The 15,963-nt window shown below is 37.8% G+C and overlaps 1 protein-coding gene across 1 annotated transcript in view; it reads left to right on the plus strand.

Annotated features, from left to right (window-relative positions):
- ENPP3 (ectonucleotide pyrophosphatase/phosphodiesterase 3) overlaps positions 1 to 15,963 on the plus strand; it is a 170,062-nt gene that overhangs the window by 113,063 nt on the left and 41,036 nt on the right. Inside the window, exons 15-20 of the mRNA XM_075203086.1 lie at positions 3,667 to 3,794; positions 5,806 to 5,872; positions 10,572 to 10,659; positions 12,603 to 12,769; positions 13,568 to 13,616; positions 13,700 to 13,854. Coding sequence (XP_075059187.1) covers positions 3,667 to 3,794; positions 5,806 to 5,872; positions 10,572 to 10,659; positions 12,603 to 12,769; positions 13,568 to 13,616; positions 13,700 to 13,854 — 654 coding nt within the window. The remainder of the gene's footprint in view (positions 1 to 3,666; positions 3,795 to 5,805; positions 5,873 to 10,571; positions 10,660 to 12,602; positions 12,770 to 13,567; positions 13,617 to 13,699; positions 13,855 to 15,963) is intronic.

Genomic DNA, 15,963 nt, shown 5'->3' on the forward strand with positions numbered 1-15,963 from the left:
ATGTTAAAAAATGCTACAAATGTCTGATTTGAGAAGGTAGCATTGTACAGAGACAAAGAGAGACTAAAACGTAGATTGATAAGGAGAGAGAAAAAGTGTGAGAGAAGTGAAGTAAAATTGTGGAATAGAGTAAAAGTGCTAAAGGAAAAATGTGAGGAGCAAGTGTTTTAAAGATCAGAAAGAGAGTGAGAGAAAGATGAACATTTAGGGGCCTATTTATCAAACGTTCTCCCCCTGTAAAATCCCCGAACACAACAGTTTTCGGGGATTAAACACTAAATTAGTATTTATGATTGTAGTATCACAGCAGATATCTGCTGCTTTGCATCTCTTATCGTTTTACTAAGCACTCCCCATAACAGTGTATGGGGAGTGCCCAGTAACGCTATTTAACAATAAATGAAATTAACTTTTCAATAATGTTAATGTACTATCAACATTGAAAAGTTTCAGTGCTGTCAGCTCTGCTCTGAAGACTATTATTTGTTGTTATACATTCTTAATAAGTTAATTTTCTTTTCAGATATTAATGTCTTTCAAATAGTCCAAGCTGCTGCCACTCAGCCATTTAAATTCCTTGTCCTATTTACTTTCCCTTCTTTCCATGATCCTGTTGCCTCAGATGGAATTAATAATAAGTGGTGATGGGAGTGGGTGGATCTGTTGATACTAATATGCAACTGATAAGATTTAGCAAATGCAAAAACAGCCTTTTCAATAATGACCAGTATAGTTTGTTTACACTAGTGAAACCAGTAATTACATGTCTTACTTTTTGACCAAATACTGCAGCTGTGGGTGCCACTGAGTTTATGACAACATCAACTGCAACTCTAGATGAGTATTTTATATCTTGCTGTTGTTCAAGTGCTGTTGATTCTAAGGGAGATAGGGTTTGCTCTTCAGTCGTCCAGTGCCACTGATGTTTAAGTCAGGTTTTTGTACGCAAGTTGTGTGGCTGAATAATCTCATGAAGGCTAGGTGGATTACTACTATGACTGCTGAAAGTACCAGTACTGGAGCTGCGTCCCAGCTTTGAGTGTAATCTATTAAATTTTAACCAGTGGCTTCTTTTAACAGCCATATTTTCGATCTGTGTTTCCACTGCACTTTTTTTTCATCATGTTTAATTAATAGGCTTAAGTATTAATGGAACAAAAAAAGGATATATCAGAGTAGGCTTCTGAAAAACTCAACATTAACTGTCAGTCACACATTTTTAATAACTACAAAAAGAAATTTATGAAGTGTTGCTGAGCAATGACAGAGCAATTTTCCACAGTGATCAATTAATAACCTGTACAGAAATTCCTCTGATACATTAAATCTAGGTCAAATAGTATATATATAATAATTGTGGTACACCAAATCAAGAACAAAATAAAAATTTAATAAAAAAGAATTTCATCTGATATAGCTAAAACTGGACGTGTTAGCCACTACTTACAAGAGGGCAAAAATAATAAAAATTTAGCAGTAGTAATATAATAATTGTGATTTCAAAAGTCCTGAACTGGCGGTATTAAATTGCAGTATGCTGTTCACACATCATCATCATCAACATTTATTTATATAGTGCCAGCAAATTCCGCAGCGCTTTACAATTGGGGACAAACACAGTAATAAACAATACTGGGTAAAACATAAAAAGAGGTAAGAGGGCCCTGCGCGCAAGCTTACAATCATATAGGCCTCTTTATCAATATATGGCGATAGGGTACGTTTTCTAGAAACCACCTATTGCCACGATTGATCAATAAAATCCCTCCGAGGCAGCTGAGCAATACTTGCCTGGTGCACTAAGAGCTATCTTGTTAGAAGATCCCAGGCTTGGACTTTCAGTTCCACTTAGTGATCAAAGGAATGTTTAAAAATAGATAAATATATGAAAAAAATATTTTAAAACAATCCCCAATTGAAAAAAAAGATTTATTTAAATAAGGTAATAACAGAAGATTGTGGTGAATATGCACAGGGAAGCTAATGCCAAGGAGCCCAGACGCACCTTAACACTAGCAGGGGCGACCCCTTGATGTATAGTATGCAGCCCTATATCACCCATTTTTACTGGTGATGGATGCTTTTCGCCCTTTAATAAGCAGAGCCCATAGTTCTGAGATGGGGATCATTTCATTTTTGATACATCTGACTGTCAAGCAACTTGCGAGTGCCACAGACACCCCTTTTTAAGTTTATGAATGAGAATTCAACAGGGCAGAGTAATTCTCACACAGTGATTAATAGACTAGTTAAACACTAGTCGATGGGCAAAAACAGTGAATAACCAGTATATTAGTAATATTAAAAAATACAGTCAAGTTGTATTACCTTCAGCTGCTGTATTTATTACTTATTGCTGTGCTAGTACTCTAGTCTTATCCCAACAACACTATAGATGAGGATTAATAGAATGGCAAAGCAAATGTGTACTCAGCTTTAGGCAAAGTTTGGTATAATGCCAATAATAACTAAGTTAAACTTCAGTAATAAATAGTTAACAACCACTGTGTTCAATGAATGTCAACCATGCACATGTTCATTATTATATTTATGTACTCTACTCAGAGTACAGTAATTTACTTAGGAGGTGTGAAGAGTAGGAACATGTTCATTTTTAATTGTGTGCAGAGCAATGAGTAGTGTATAGCATCTCCTGCAAAACATCTATAAGCAACAGCTAACATAACATATATTTCCTTAAGATAACAGTTAATGCAGTTATAAAGAATAAGGCAACATCCTATTACTACTCGTTTAGAAAGTTTATTATACAAGAACAGCAGCCTCAGCAATATTTCTCCTTTCAGGGCCATGACATTAATAAGACACATTTTTCCTATACCAGCAAGTTAGATACCAAAACAGAGTAAGCCCCCTTAATGCATCCTTGCCCACTCCAGTTTAATTTAAATAATCACATCCTGCAAAACAAAATCTCCTTTATCCCTGTGGTTAAAAAACACACATGCTTTGCGTTCAACAAGAAATGCCCCCAATCTTCCATCAGACAGTACAAAAATTTTCGCTTCTGCAGTCGCTGCCATTATGGTGAGTGGATTCATGCACTGACCCATAATCCTGAGTGCATTTGGTGCATGAAGGATACTTTGCTAGGGGGGGGGGCAGATTAAATCATAGTTGCCTACTTTGTGACTCTGTCCTACCCTTGTGACTCTGTCCTACCCTTGTCACGTGACCTGTCCTCCTGGAGGACAGGTCACGTGACAAGGGTAGGAGGGGACGGTGGTGACGTCTTTGCGTCACCATAGCTACGCCCCACTATGAAATAAGTTCACAGCATTTAATAGAGGGGGTGGGGTTTCATGATGCGAATAAGCCCCACCCTCGACATTGAATGCCGTGCATTAGAGCATTTTTTAGAATCCGAGAGGGTTGCCTACTCTTCCGGGAGTCCGAGAGTAGGCAAATATGGATTAAATCACTATATTTTGCATATTTTGGGAATCATATCAAATATCCTTTATATACTTGATACAAAGAACCTAAATTTGAAATAAAGTACAGTCACATATATGCTAATATGCATGCCAATATACATTTATTTGTTAGCACAGTGCACATTTATGATCATTAGCATTTTACTTTATTTTTCACTCATTCATTTAAAATTCTAATTAGCAATTTATATGTTATGGTCGCCCTCAGTGTCAGAAACCAGATCAACATTTCAAGCCTTACATGAAGTATGACCTACCTAAGCGATTTCATTACGCCAACCACATTCGTATTGACAAAGCTCATGCCTACGTGGACAGACAGTGGCTTGTTGTAAGGTATAATATACAATTTAGTACACCTCTAAAATGTATCATGTATTTTTTTTATTTTGTATTTTTGAGGTTGCATACTCATTTCTCAGCATCAGAGATACGCTAACTTTTAATTGTGTACAGCCACTTGTTGAATGCAGCACAGCTCTGGTGTCAAATAAATGTCATTGTCTTTTATGAAGAAGTGAAAATAGAATGCTATAACTGGTGTAGGCAGCAAAAAGATACACTGTCTTGATTTCAATACCAATTACTTCATTCTGTCTGTACCTCTTCATAAAGAACAATAAAAGGTGATTTATGATAAAATATGGGCCTGCAGCAAAAATGCAATTTTTGTGTAATTATATACCCAAAACATCTGTTTATATGGTGAAGGGGCCAAGAATATGTCTACTGCATGGGTGCATCTTCTTATGGGAGAAGTTGGGAATATTAGGGTGTTTGTTGCTGAATGCACCATGTTCCTACTATCTCACCCACATGCACAAACAAGATTTTGTTTTGTGGTTCACCATTAAGGGGTGAATGCATCTATGTGGATGTTCCCTTTATAGCAGAAGGGGGAGTACAAACATTTTTCAAGTCCTTGGAGATAGCAGAGGTTGGCTTAAGCACAGACACGGGTTTTGCATCATCCAGACACACCTTATATAAGAGAACACATTTATAGGCCCATTGCTACCAATGTAATACATTCATTAACCTGCCTGATGGTAACACATTTAATAAAATCAGCACCAATGCTTTTGGTACTTTGATTTATTTCTGTCATGAGGCTAACCTGAGCATGAAAGCAGAAAAAATTGAAGTTACTATAAATTTCATGTAAATTCTGGTCTATGCTGTGCCCATCAGGCAGCTGAATGCAACCCAAAGTTTGCCTTCTATAGAATCATAGTTACTGGGTATATATACAGCTTTAAGGGTAAATAGATTAGTTCCAAAGATAGCTAATATATCGGTACATATGTCTGATCACAAGAACTAATTCAAGATGCATTTTTAACCAATGTAAAAGTATTCAATAACTGCTTGTGTTTAATGAATTACAGACAATTCCTCAAAACATATGGCTGTCTATGCAATTTAAGATTCTTATGGACTCGCGTTTAAAAAATAAGATGTTCTCCCGTGGCAAAGGATCCTTGGATTTTTCTCCTTTGCTACCCACCCAGACCTTGACAAATTTTCTAGAAAACTAACTGCACACATCCTTACAGCTGCCAAATCCCATATAGCCCTTAACTGGAAATGCAGCTCTCCTCCATCTCTACCCGCTCTCAAAAAGCAAATATGGCATGTGGCAGCCATGGAGGAGATCACTTATAGAGGTTACAATTTTAATCAAGTGTGGGCTCCTTGGCAGTTTTACAGAACGTTCGTTTCCCTCTGTCTCTTAATGACCCGTGTACGGCGAAAGGGACCCTACTCCTGGTCCGCCATTTTCTGATCCTCTAACACTTACATTTCTCCTTCTTCTCGAGCACACTCCTGCATTAGCTTTTGTTGTCCCCCCCCTCCCCCCTTCCTTTCCCCTTCTAAGTCTCCTTTACCCCTCCCCCCACTTTATCTTTTATATTATTGGTTCATATACTTTAACAAAAGCAAAAAAAAAGAATGAAAATATGGTCAATCTATGTTTCGAGTTGCTGAAAAGTGCCTTCACTGGAATTTACTATAATGTAAATGTCTTTCTATGTATACATTGTAAATGTTCTACCTCATATTGTACACGCTTTTTATTGGCTGACCATTTAAAATAAAGAATTAAAAATAAATAAAAAATAAGATGTTATTCTGGGACAATGAGGTGAATATTCAAAAAACAGGATTATTTTGCCATATATTTTCAGGGAAATTAATTTGCTAGACTACACCTGATTATAATTTCTTTTTTTAGTTCTTTCAGATTTGTAGGATTATACTGGTTACTTCATTGGAGTTTTATTTCTGATAAAGTATAAATAACTGTGATAACTATATTCTCTTGATTTGTGTTAATTTTAAACAGGGACAATACATACACCTTTTGTGGAGGAGGGAACCATGGATATGACAATGAGTTCAAAAGCATGGAGGTAATGTGCAATACATATTGAAATTATAATTTTAACAGTACAACAGTCATATTTATTTAGATTTATGACATGCTTCAATGTACTGAATTTCCCAGCATTCCTGCTTATTCCAGCTATTACTAAGCTCACTACATTTGTAGTCACTCCTCCCATGTACATATATGGTACAAAGTTACAGCTGCCCTTAATTAAAGAGGACATTTTGGTCATGATAGCTTTATAATGATTTGTGACTGGTACATTATGTCATGTCCTGTAACACACTAACTGCATGCCGCATCCTGCAGGAAGCTCTTGAGATCTACTCATCTGACTACCCTCAATAAGATCTGTACCTCTAGTAACACACAATCCTTAGTAAATGACCCACAGTATAGTGGTAAAACAAAATCACTTGTATTGCTACACATTAATGATTATACATATTTGTCCACTTTTAAAACCTCCCCTCAGGGAGATCCCGGAGGGGGGGGGGGGGGCATGTGATAATGCAGAAGGGGCACGGTGATGCAATGGCCCTGCCCCGCTATGAAATGCCAAAATTCACTGGATTTCATAGTGGGGACATGGCTTTATGGTGTGAATCGCTTCATTAATACTCGCCTCCACCTAGATCCGGGACAATGCCTACTCTTCCGGGAGTCTGGGAGGACTCCTTGAAATTCATGAACCTCCCGGGAGAGTAGGCAAGTATGTGATTATATCAAACACAAATGCCCTATAAAATTCATGTGAGAGGAGGTACAACTCTGGTTATACTTATATTAGAATATTAACACTCATACATCACATAAAATTTCAGACTTGTATTCATACTTACAGTATGAACAAAATTAGATTAATCTCTAAAGGGCATGGTTGGCTTGGGTCTCCATGCCCTTACTGTACTAAACTTACAACCCTAACCCTTTCCAAGTACAAGTGGACACAAGCATAATATATGCTCAACACAACATATGGGGGTGAGTTGTGCATATTCACGGTGCAACAAATCTTATGCAAGTCACATTTTTACATGACACAAATGGACTTAACAATTAACATATAACTCAGGCCTTATATGCTACAATATTTTTGCAAAGGCCTTTCCATGTATTTAGAAGCTACCCTGTTTAGCAGAATGCTGCATAATTATAAAGCAGATTTCATTTTTGGAGAGTTGTAAGAATTGGGATTCTTAAGAGTGTAAGATATGTAAAAGACACTTAAGGAAATTCTTTTCAGTTAGTTTTGCAAAAAGAACTAATCACATTTAATAAATAGACCTCATTCTCCCCAAACAGCTCCACAATCAATTAAAAGCTCACCACCCCAGCAATAGTTAAAGGTCCAATTACTCTATCTTAAATTCCCAGGACCCACTATTAAGTTGCCCACCAGCACCCCACAAATAAAATATCCAATAATTAGCCCCCACCTACACTCGTCAATTAAATGAATAGCCTACCTCCCACATTATATTAAGACCCTCCTCCCTCACACACACTACACTCATATACTGCCCTCCCCCCTACACACACAATACATTCATATACTGCCCCCCCACACAATACATTCATATACTGGCCCCCACACAATACATTCATATACTGACCCCAACACACAATACATTCATATACTGGCCCCCACACACAATACATTCATATACCAGCCCCCTCTCACACAGACATTAATTTAGCATACTGACACTCACACAGACATTAATTTAGCATACTGAAGCATACATACATACATACATACATTTATATACTGGCCACCTCTCACACAGACATTAATTTAGCATACAGACGCACACATTATATTAATATACTACTCGCCCCCGGCACGCTGCCTCAACTTTCTTGCTGCCTCGTTCGGAGTGCTGGCTATGGTGTGAGGTGGAGCCCCGGACCCCGGAATAATACTGGAACTGAACGGAATCCTGCGGATCTACTTGTACACGATCCAAAACCTCTGATCGACCCAAAGGAACCCGCCTGCCCCTGGACTGATGTGACTGCTAGGATTAAGCTCTTGTGCCTGTGGCTGTGCCAACAGTCCCACATGTCTGCGCTCTCCCCGCCCATGATCCCTTCTGTCTGGGGGAAAAGAACCCAAACCCCTGTACTGCTGGCTGGACCAGGACCCACCTGCTCATAACAGAAGCTCTATCACCTTGTGTCCTGGCCCTGCTGAGGGAGGAGGGGGGGTGCCGTTCTGCTGCCCCTGCTGGGAATGGGAGCTAACCCTATGCCTGACATCCCCGGCCCTGATGCTGGACCAAAGAAAGGCGCGACCTACCTGGATGCCCCACCACTCGGGGAGACGCCGGAGGCTTGACCGCGAGACCGGAAGTGAGGCTCGTCACTTACGGCCAGGTGGCGAACTCTATGGCTACTGGCATAGCCCTCCGCCACAGGCAGTGAAGGAGGGTACGAGACGCACCCGCTCACCCTCCTGGAGTGCGAGTGGGGCGCCCTGCTGAGGACAAGGAGGGGGCATGAAAAGAAGGGGTAAATAGAGGAGGAACCGGATGGATTATCCATCCAAGCGGGGGGGGGGCAGGAGGGTGAGATAAGAAGGGGAAAACACTGGAGAAGAAGGGGAAAAAAGGCAAAGAGGAGGAGGGGGATGGAAGAGACCGACAAGGGGGGATTAAACAAGCAAAGACAGACACCGGGGAAGGAGGGGGAACAAGGATACGGAGGAGAGGGAGAGGAGAGAGGGATAAGAAATATAAAATACAATCGGGAAACTTGGACCAGGGTAGAAATGAAGTGAAAGATAAAAGAAAGAAAAGGCAAGAAAAAACAATAAAAATATATGCACTAGAGGACAGCAGGGAGAGAGAGGGTAAAGTAGTGATACTTATCCTGCCAACGTCCAGCTGTTTAAGAAACTGCTTTTCCTCCGCCCATCCAACATATAACTTCCACGACCCCTCCCCATGACTCAGATGGGCGTACTTCCTCAGACAAATTATTAACCCTCAGAGTATCAATACAGTCTAATTACAGCCTTAGCTTTTAAAATCCTTCGAGCTTAAGTACAGCCCTCAGTTCCTATTCCTGTCTGGGTTACCAAACCAACTGACACAGGACAGATAATATGGTGATTTGAAACAGATGTATGCAGAAGACATATGATCACTTTCCCTCTGAAGGTAGATTCTTCACATTTTGTTAACAGAGTGTCCACTTAAGCACAGAACAATATATGCAGATGTTTCATTGTGCAAATTTGCCACAGTAGGAGGAGCCTGCTGCCACCACTGGACTCCTTTATGGCGCCCAGAACCATTTTCCTTCTGGTAACTGTTGCTGCTAGTGTACTCCTGTGCTTGTACACTTTGGCTGGTAACCCTGACCGCTTACTATGGATCAGGGTGCTGTGGATGGATGTCCCCTGGCCTATCACACTGGCCAAAGCTGCTGGGTAGTGGCAGAGTGGTGGTACTGGAGAGCTGGGTCCAAACCTTAGAAACAGCGGGAGGACGGATTAGATTCAGGGTCTAATCTGTAGGTCACAGGATTATAGCAATATTGAAGAAGTTGTCAAGCAGGGTCAAGAAGCAGAGAGTGATGTTTATTTCACTCAAGGACAGTTCCACTGATTAAAGGTATCAGTGGTTAGGTCAGATGGAACATCAGAATGATACATTTCAGTTTTTATACTATTTTCGACACAGCCTTACAGGCTAGTTTTAGAACCAGGATGTAACCTGTTTAGCAAAACATAAATTTACATGCACTGCAAAGCTAACAATACTTACGCTTATCTTTGATATCTTAAAACCTTGCTGTGATATCCCGCATCTTAATTTGGACACAGTGGACATCTGACAGCAAGTCTAATTACATCTTCCTATGACTCTCACACATCAAAATGTCTAATTAGCATGAGATTAGCATGAGTCCTCTCTTCCAACAATTGCAGAATACACATTTCCTCCAAAGAAAATAATTCCCCAAGAAAGCTGCAACCCCCAAACAAAACATTTCCTTACACCAAGATATAAAAATGGCTTTCTAAACAAAGGCTTATTGTATCAGATATATAGATCAGAAATAAGGCATTTCCTCTAGAAAGGTTAAAACAGAAAAAACTAAATTTCTCCCCCTGGTCTCAGAAATTAAAGATTTCCCTTACCAAAATATACACATTATCAAAAATAAGTGCATGTCCAATTAAATAAATAAGCGCCCTGCACTATTTTCTTTAAATAAATTTATACCATAAGTTATTTAAAAGTGATACAGTCACAGGGATACTTATAGACATTTTATTTACAGTTTTTACCATCATTTTTGCTGCACATGTTATTACATATAAACAATTTATTAAAACAAAACACTTTTAAAAAAATAAATAACTGATGCACAGAGGAGCATTTCTTTGTGTATACAATTGTCTTTGCTCTCAATATAAATTACACATCAATGTCCCCAAACCTGAAACTACAAAACTTTCATCAAATACCAATTTATCAATATGCAATGCACGAGTTTATGACTTCTGTATATGGGTTTTGAAATGAACTTGTTTTGGGCTTTATTGTAATACTGTGCATAATTACTGCACCTTATCATATTCCACAATGCACTTTGCCTGGATCTGTGTCTGCTTGCAATTATTCATAATTAACTAGAATAGCTTAGAAAAAGCCCTCTTTCATGTCAGAAAAATAATTATCTGTCACTCATATGTTACTGTTTTTCAGGCAATCTTTATAGGACATGGCCCTGGATTTAAAAAGCAATTGGAAGTAGAGTGTTTTGATAATATCGAGCTCTATAACTTAATGTGTGGTGAGTTGCCTATGCCTTCATTTTTGTTTTAGCTTTTAAATATTACAGTGTTCAATATAATTTCTATGTGCACCTGAGCAAGTCACCCTTGGTCTTGTCTTTTATGTAAACTAAATACAGATGTAGAAAACTTTAAATTGAGATGTAATGCATCACATGCCTTTCAAATAACTATCATATGATGTTAAATCTCAACTTAAAGTTTGCTACATCTGTAGGTAAGAAATCTACAATGTTGTTGAAAATATAATTGGATGTTCTTTATAAATAAAAATGAATATAGTTAAGGCTGTTTAGTGAGGGATTAAGACTTCTACTATGTTGGGAATTGGGTTACTCAAGCAGTGAGCTCCGTCAGCAGTTTTACACCTACTTTTTACACCTACTTACTACTTGTCTCGTAACCCATTGCCACGGATATCACCCAAATATGCGGTGAAATATAGTCACATGGATAAAGTCTGCAAAGCACTATAGCCTTGCAAATGTAAATTGCAGGCAGAATGTTTTCACAAATACATAACTGAGCTCCTACAGCCCTGGGCTATGGGCTATTGCCCCAAACATCCTTATTATTATAATCCACGTTTGAGGTCATTGATATAATGCGAGAACCAAGCATAATTGAAATGCCTTTATCCTGCAGGACTAATGTGCCTGTAATATTTGTGGTCCTGACTGAAAAGTAATCTAGAATAAATGTATAAATAAGTGAAAATCTCACTTAATATGGGATCTTTACAGTTCTGTGAGTGAGCTAACAACAGTATTTTTGTAACAGTAGTAGTTGCAATGGCTGTTGCATCAGGTATGTTTCCTGATTTCATGCAACCCTAATTTAAAATAACTAATGTAGAATTCACTTAAAGGGTATCTCCACACAAATGTTTTAGTCTTTTAACAAAATGTGTGAGTGGACATGGATTTAAAAACAAGTTATACTTCCTTATCAGCTTCTCAGTTGCCTCCTGTTGAGCTCTGTCATGGTACCCAACACCGGAAGTTATAATGCAGGAGCATTGGTCATGTGCAGTAAGTCTGAAGTAACAACAGGAGAGGATTTCAGGATTTCTTTATGCAAAGAGCATTTCAAAACATGACAAAGAGGCATTCATAATCTCTTCACTCTCTGGTTAGGCCCTTGCCTCGGCCTCTCACTTATGGGAAAACAATGCCTTATTTCTCTATAATTTATTTGTTTTCATCCCTGCCTTTTGCTTCAACCATTGCAGTCTGCTAGTGATCCTGGCCTAGTCCTTGTGTGCCATTTACAAACACATGAGTGCTGCCCTTGCTCTTTGGTTAGTTTTATGCTTTCTTAAACTTTGCTACCATCCCCGATCATAGTCTTTTCTCCAACCATAGAGATTGAGCCATCGAGATAGGGGGCTCTAACCTGTGGGTTCCTTGTAGCAAAACCCATGATTCCATAGCAGTGATCCATGATGAATACCAGGCTTCTCAAACTCAGCGACCTAGGTTGGCAAGATAGCAGAAAAACTGCTGAAGAGGACTACTGAGAAATGTTAGAATACTTTTTTTAAAGTCAACATTTACACACTTTTTTAGTAAAAGAATGAAATATCATTGGAAATACCATTTAAGGTACGGATGCACGACATGTCACCCACAAGGTCATTTTGTGTAGCCTGTGGGAACTAGGATGCATAAAAGAAGACCTGGATATCAGTCCTACATTGTATTGGGTCTCATTGTGGTGGTGCACACACTTCACTCCACATAGAGACTTTTTAACAATTTTGAGAACTATAACTATAACATAACCACAAATAGGTTTTATTGCGACCCCTTCAACTAAGTACTATCTCCCAATATAGGCCTTAGACTTAACAAGGTTGTACACACCTGCTTTAAGGTAATAGTTTTATTTGTGTAAATAAGAGCTTTTCAATTATTGATACTAGTGACTTTCTTTTAAACAGACTTGTTAAAAATCCAGCCAGCTCCAAACAATGGGACCCATGGCAGCCTGAACCATTTACTAGAAAAACCTTTTTATACTCCATCGCATGCTGCTGAGAAATCACTGCCTTCAACCTGTTCATTTACACCACCAACCTCCAATTTAAGCTGCTCCTGCAATTATGCGGTAAGTTAAAGCCAAATAACTATTAATCTGCCAGCGTTTAGCAGTTCCACTTAGTTTACTAAACTGCGGGTTTAAAAAAGTGTAGATGTTGCCTATAGCAAACAATCAGATTATGGCTTTCAGTAATTAAGTGCATTCTACAAAATGACAGCTAGAATCTGGTTGCTATAGGCAACATCTATACTTTTTCAAGCTTGCAGTTCAGTAAATATAACCCCTAATGTCCTCTCAGCCATATTTTAAAATATAAATGAAGAGATTGTTTCAGAAGAGGTAGTAGGCAAGATTTTGAACCACCTTTGTTTTACTCTTTGACACCATGAATAGAAACTATTACATAAAATTAGCCATACATTGTTTTTACAGGGGTAGGTACCAAATGCGGAATCTTAGCATGCTCCTATGTATGCGCAAGGCAGAGGACAAATCTGTGCATTTGCAGATTAGAATATGCCGTGGGGCCATGTTTTTTTCATTCCGTAAATTACCTACATTGTGAGTTCATATTTTTTAGTTATTTTGCTTTAACTACCTGAAAACCTATGCTTACTAACGCACGAACACAGAATATTCTAAACTATTGTATAAAGAAATATAGCTTTCAAGTCCTCGCAAAACACTGAAGAATATTCCTATATTTGCAAACTTTTATTGCAGTGGTTTGACAAACCCAACTTACTCTAGACGTCTGCAGCCCAATCATTGATATCATTGTCAGACATCTATTGGTACTTTATCAGTCAATGTTTTACATATTACCAACAAATTAATATTAATACATTATTTATTTATTTTAAGGTTGATGAATCCATTCTAAATGGAAGATTAAACTTTGATGAAACAAACAGTAAGTAACATTGATATATTATGTGGCACCAGTAAATTATTTCACTCTATTGGTTATAACTGTGTCTATACTTTGTTCCATAGTAAATCAGTTGGAGGCAAAATATTTGCCATATGGCAGACCTAGGAATGTAATTGAAAATAACACATATTGCCACCTTCACCACCAAGACTATGTGAGTGGCTACAGCCATGATATACTGATGCCACTCTGGAGTGCCTATACTGTAGAAGCACAGGTGAGTTCTTATGCACTAATGGAGAGGATAGACATATACATTTTGCCCAAATAGCAAAGTTATATTTTGTTAGCTCATATCAATTTTTGGCATTTAGGTAAATCATTCTCTATAGTACTGTAAAAAAATTATGGAAATAGAGATGGCGCTCCCAAATATGAAAATATCTGGGATGTTATATACATACACAATAGAGTACACACACAATATACAAGTCCCAATCAGATAATGCCACAAGTAGCCAAAAGTCTGAATGATCATGTAAAAACAGAGTCTATCTAAACAGCGAAGGTTCAGAAGTTGAGTCTACCAGAGATCCTATGTAGAATTCCAAAGATGCCCTCCCAGGATATATTTCTATAAAATCAAAGCAGAAAATATATCATAGCACAACATGTATGCTGAAAGGCTAATTTCCAAAAATATTTTTTAATTAATCAGGTGTATATTTAAATATAAATCAGTATTACCACATGTTCCAGTCCCTTTTGAGTGTACACTTACAAGTTATAGTTTGCAAATTAGCTTTGTACACAAATCATGTATCCTTCTCCTCAAAATGGCCAGACAGGTTCCCCGACACAGTCCCAGTTAAGATGGATATCAGCATGTAGATATAAACTCTTCCCACATAGTTGTCGGGGAAGCCAGCTTGTTTCTTCCACATATGCTGGGGAAAAGACTACATTATTGTGGAAATTAGCTATTCAGCATACATGTTGTGCTATGATATATTTTCTGCTTTGATTTTATATTCAGACTTTTGACTACTTGTGACATTATATGATTGGGACTTGTATATTGTGCGTGTACTCTATTGTGTATGTATATAAGATCACAGATTACAGAACTTTTAGGGCACATTATAGCAGATTGTTTGCTGGAAAGTAGAGGGCAGCTCCTGATTTGTCAGCACAGGCATACCAATACATGTTTTTCTTATATTCTCGATAGTAATTTGGCAGTTATCCATCTAGTTTTTCATCAATACTATGTACAGGCAATAGCTAAGGATGCAGAGTGGCTTATACGTACTTGTCTTTAGAAACTGTTTTGGAAAATGAATCTGTATAAGTACTATAACTGTAAAGTAGCACGTTGATAATGGTACCACAGGGTTGGTGACACAGTTTAATATCTTTGCTAGTTAAATTTCATCTTACAACATTGATCACTTTACCTTACCATTACTTCCCACGTGTTTGTATTCCATGTTAAGGAATATAAATTGAACTATTCATAATGCAAATCTGTAAAGTACTCAGACTGTTTAAAAAATATATTATATTTTTGTTTTACATATTTCCATGCTTTGTTTAAAAGATGAACACCGTCCTCTCCGTCCAAAAACAAAACAAAACACCGTTCCAAAAACTTGCACACTAATGTAACGTAATGCCAAATAATACGTAAATAGGCAAGGTAATATTCCACCCATCTTTACAGTGTCAGTAACACTGTGCTGGACCTTCTGTGCTATATACCAGGAGTGGTAATTATGAAAGACAAATTATACATTATTGTAAGTTAGCAGGTGGCTAAATGTGAAAAATTTCATTATTTAGAATACAATGAAAAGGTAACAAATAGAAAGACATTTATTTTAGTGACCCAACTTACTTTACTTTAAACAAATTTAATTTTCACAGAGGAACAATACATATCCAAATTCTCTGTCCAACATTTCTAATATGCAAGCTGGACAATAAGTGCAGACACATGTTCTGAATGCACTTTGTGGGATTAGAATAGATGATTTTTTGGTTTGTATTTCAATCCCAAAAAATGTTGAAGGGAAATAGCATTTGCCAACAAAATCACCAACCACTCTTTTAAACACTGTCGAAAAGGTCAGTGAACTAAATAATGATATTGTGGGAGAAGAAGAGGTGTTCTCACTGTCGTTTGTCATCGTGTTATCTCCATAGATATCCAATAAAAAAATATTTAAACCAGACTAGGGATATGCAAGGGGCTCCCACAAAATGAAATCCTTTTCACAGAAGCAAAATAAAAATGTTTTATTTCTTTTAAAAAAGACAATAACATAACAAAAATAACATAAGTAACATTTGTAGTTTGGTGGTGCTATTGATTGTGGTACCTTAA

The sequence above is a fragment of the Mixophyes fleayi genome, chromosome 3 (assembly GCF_038048845.1).
Source record: "Mixophyes fleayi isolate aMixFle1 chromosome 3, aMixFle1.hap1, whole genome shotgun sequence".
Taxonomy (NCBI): domain Eukaryota; kingdom Metazoa; phylum Chordata; class Amphibia; order Anura; family Limnodynastidae; genus Mixophyes; species Mixophyes fleayi.